The following is a 4,639-nucleotide window of genomic DNA, read 5'->3' on the forward strand; positions in this document are numbered from 1 at the left end:
GAGGTATTACTCTCCCAAAGGAAGCGAACATGTTTCCAGCAAGATTTAGCCTAGAATTGCTTGCGTCTTGCATGGAAGCACATCACGTCCATGAAGCACATCACGTCCATCGCTGGAAGGTCGTAAACAGTACATTAGCACTGAACCTTTAGTATCACATTGAATTTCATCACAATTAATCAATCAATACACAAAATCCATAAGAAGGGGTGAAGGTGAATAAACGATTATACTATCAGCGAGTACAAAATAAAACAAAGCCGTTATTACGTCACTTCCGTGGGGAGGGGTCTTATTTTTAATAGGCGATGTCTGTTTAACTGTTATGTTTTAGCATCTCGGGAAGACATGATTATTTATTACCTTTGCATTCTCTATTGGTCTTGATAAGGATCTACGTCATAAATAGGAGGTAAATGTTTTTAAAACGCATCAACTAATGAATTGTGTTATTCACCATGGCAGTGTAGGTAGTTACAGCGCCTCTGGTAGCTTGAGCAAAGTTTTATAAATTATGATTATAACTTTGCAAATAGTGATGAAAAATGATTGATGATGTTAGTGTTTGCCAAATAAACGTTTTTATGATCTTGTAAGTTGTTACGCCTGAAGAAAACAAGGAATGTTGGATTCGACAATCGGCGCTCGATTGTAAAGGCTGAATGGTGATTAGTGGTTGAATCAAGCCGTGAGTTCACTGAAGATTCATCATGGTAAATATTCCCTCTTCATGTTCTGGACAATTTGGCGAATCTTGTGATGATTTAAATAGTTTATCTTTGTGACGTGCCGGTTTAAATGGTATTCGTAGCCGTGAAGGCGCCGATTTGAAGCCGAGGCCTTGTCGAGCTTGTGAAGGATGCAAAGTCATTCATAGAATAAAGTGTATGAAATATGATGACGTAGATCATAGATGCTACGTAGAAGCGAGTCACACCTGCTCATATTGTATATTTATGACGTGCACCCAATCGTATTTTGACAGGTAATCCCACTGCATAACAAGGTAAACTTGTGGCCCTTTGGCTTTACAGGAAAAACCCATAGCCATACACGACATGTGTGCTTCGTTTACACCTTCACTCTTCAGCAGACACACCAAGGCTGAAATAATGAAATATAGTATAAATACGGACCTGCAATAAAATTGGGATCCTGAACTTGCACATTTTCTTTTCAGGATAATAATAACTTACCAACAAATCATAAACTATTTTAAGGTGCTGGGAATGGGTAACAATCTTACTAACCAATCATAAAGTAGTTTAAGGTGCTATGAATGGGTAACAATCTTACTAACCAATCATAAACAAGTGTAACTGTAAGGTGCTGGGAATCGGTAACAATCTTACCAACCAATAATAAAGTAGTTTAAGGTGCTGGGAATCGGTAACAATCTTACCAACCAATCATAAACAAGTTTAAGGTTCTGGGGATGGGAAATAATCCCAATCATAAACAAGTTTAAGGTGCTGGGAATGGGTAACAATCTTACCAACCAATCATAAAGTAGTTTAAGGTGCTGGGAATGGGTAACAATCTTACCAACCAATCATAAAGTAGTTTAAGGTGCTGGGAATGGGTAACAATCTTACCAACCAATCATAAAGTAGTTTAAGGTGCTGGGAATCGGTAACAATCTTACCAACCAATCATAAACAAGTTTAAGGTGCTGGGAATCGGTAACAATCTTACCAACCAATCATAAACAAGTGTAACTGTAAGGTGCTGGGAATCGGTAACAATCTTACGAACCAATAATAAAGTAGTTTAAGGTGCTGGGAATCGGTAACAATCTTACCAACCAATCATAAACAAGTGTAACTGTAAGGTGCTGGGAATCGGTAACAATCTTACCAACCAATCATAAAGTAGTTTAAGGTGCTGGGAATCGGTAACAATCTTACCAACCAATCATAAACAAGTGTAACTGTAAGGTGCTGGGAATCGGTAACAATCTTACGAACCAATAATAAAGTAGTTTAAGGTGCTGGGAATCGGTAACAATCTTACCAACCAATCATAAACAAGTGTAAGGTGCTGGGAATCGGTAACAATCTTACGAACCAATAATAAAGTAGTTTAAGGTGCTGGGAATCGGTAACAATCTTACCAACCAATCATAAACAAGTGTAAGGTGCTGGGAATCGGTAACAATCTTACGAACCAATAATAAAGTAGTTTAAGGTGCTGGGAATCGGTAACAATCTTACCAACCAATCATAAACAAGTGTAACTGTAAGGTGCTGGGAATCGGTAACAATCTTACCAACCAATCATAAAGTAGTTTAAGGTGCTGGGAATCGGTAACAATCTTACCAACCAATCATAAACAAGTGTAACTGTAAGGTGCTGGGAATCGGTAACAATCTTACGAACCAATAATAAAGTAGTTTAAGGTGCTGGGAATCGGTAACAATCTTACCAACCAATCATAAACAAGTGTAAGGTGCTGGGAATCGGTAACAATCTTACGAACCAATAATAAAGTAGTTTAAGGTGCTGGGAATCGGTAACAATCTTACCAACCAATCATAAACAAGTGTAAGGTGCTGGGAATCGGTAACAATCTTACGAACCAATAATAAAGTAGTTTAAGGTGCTGGGAATCGGTAACAATCTTACCAACCAATCATAAACAAGTGTAAGGTGCTGGGAATCGGTAACAATCTTACGAACCAATAATAAAGTAGTTTAAGGTGCTGGGAATCGGTAACAATCTTACCAACCAATCATAAACAAGTGTAACTGTAAGGTGCTGGGAATCGGTAACAATCTTACCAACCAATCATAAAGTAGTTTAAGGTGCTGGGAATCGGTAACAATCTTACCAACCAATCATAAACAAGTGTAACTGTAAGGTGCTGGGAATCGGTAACAATCTTACGAACCAATAATAAAGTAGTTTAAGGTGCTGGGAATCGGTAACAATCTTACCAACCAATCATAAACAAGTGTAAGGTGCTGGGAATCGGTAACAATCTTACGAACCAATAATAAAGTAGTTTAAGGTGCTGGGAATCGGTAACAATCTTACCAACCAATCATAAACAAGTGTAACTGTAAGGTGCTGGGAATCGGTAACAATCTTACCAACCAATAATAAAGTAGTTTAAGGTGCTGGGAATCGGTAACAATCTTACCAACCAATCATAAACAAGTTTAAGGTTCTGGGGATGGGAAATAATCCCAATCATAAACAAGTTTAACGTGCTGGAGATGGGAAATAATCTTACTAACCAATCATAAACAAGTTTAAGGTTCTGGGGATGGGAAATAATCTTACTAACCAATCATAAACAAGTTTAAGGTTCTGGGGATGGGAAATAATCCCAATCATAAACAAGTTTAACGTGCTGGGGATGGGAAATAATCCCAATCATAAACAAGTTTAACGTGCTGGAGATGGGAAATAATCTTACTAACCAATCATAAACAAGTTTAAGGTTCTGGGGATGGGAAATAATCTTACTAACCAATCATAAACAAGTGTAAGGTGCTGGGGATGGGTAAAAATCTTACCAACCAATCATAAACAAGTTTAAGGTTCTGGGGATGGGAAATAATCTTACGATCCAATCATAAACAAGTTTAAGGTGCTGGGGATGGGTAACAATCTTACGATCCAATCATAAACAAGTTTAAGGTGCTGGGGATGGGTAACAATCTTACGATCCAATCATAAACAAGTTTAAGGTGCTGGGGATGGGAAATAATCTTACTAACCAATCATAAACAAGTTTAAGGTTCTGGGGATGGGAAATAATCTTACTAACCAATCATAAACAAGTGTAAGGTGCTGGGAATCGGTAACAATCTTACGAACCAATAATAAAGTAGTTTAAGGTGCTGGGAATCGGTAACAATCTTACCAACCAATCATAAACAAGTGTAACTGTAAGGTGCTGGGAATCGGTAACAATCTTACCAACCAATCATAAAGTAGTTTAAGGTGCTGGGAATCGGTAACAATCTTACCAACCAATCATAAACAAGTGTAACTGTAAGGTGCTGGGAATCGGTAACAATCTTACGAACCAATAATAAAGTAGTTTAAGGTGCTGGGAATCGGTAACAATCTTACCAACCAATCATAAACAAGTGTAAGGTGCTGGGAATCGGTAACAATCTTACGAACCAATAATAAAGTAGTTTAAGGTGCTGGGAATCGGTAACAATCTTACCAACCAATCATAAACAAGTTTAAGGTTCTGGGGATGGGAAATAATCCCAATCATAAACAAGTTTAACGTGCTGGGGATGGGAAATAATCCCAATCATAAACAAGTTTAACGTGCTGGAGATGGGAAATAATCTTACTAACCAATCATAAACAAGTTTAAGGTTCTGGGGATGGGAAATAATCTTACTAACCAATCATAAACAAGTGTAAGGTGCTGGGGATGGGTAAAAATCTTACCAACCAATCATAAACAAGTTTAAGGTTCTGGGGATGGGAAATAATCTTACGATCCAATCATAAACAAGTTTAAGGTGCTGGGGATGGGTAACAATCTTACGATCCAATCATAAACAAGTTTAAGGTGCTGGGGATGGGTAACAATCTTACGATCCAATCATAAACAAGTTTAAGGTTCTGGGGATGGGAAATAATCTTACTAACCAATCATAAACAAGT

General features: G+C 37.7%; 1 protein-coding gene across 1 annotated transcript in view; it reads left to right on the plus strand.

Moving 5' to 3' along the window:
* Positions 1-481: 481 nt before the first annotated feature.
* Positions 482-4,639, plus strand: part of PSMA1 (proteasome 20S subunit alpha 1) — a 13,207-nt gene continuing 9,049 nt past the window's right edge. Inside the window, exon 1 of the mRNA XM_068117863.2 lies at positions 482-713. Coding sequence (XP_067973964.1) covers positions 711-713 — 3 coding nt within the window. The 5' untranslated portion in view covers positions 482-710. The remainder of the gene's footprint in view (positions 714-4,639) is intronic.

The sequence above is a fragment of the Myxine glutinosa genome, chromosome 5 (assembly GCF_964187855.1).
Source record: "Myxine glutinosa chromosome 5, kmMyxGlut1.1, whole genome shotgun sequence".
Lineage (NCBI taxonomy): Eukaryota > Metazoa > Chordata > Myxini > Myxiniformes > Myxinidae > Myxine > Myxine glutinosa.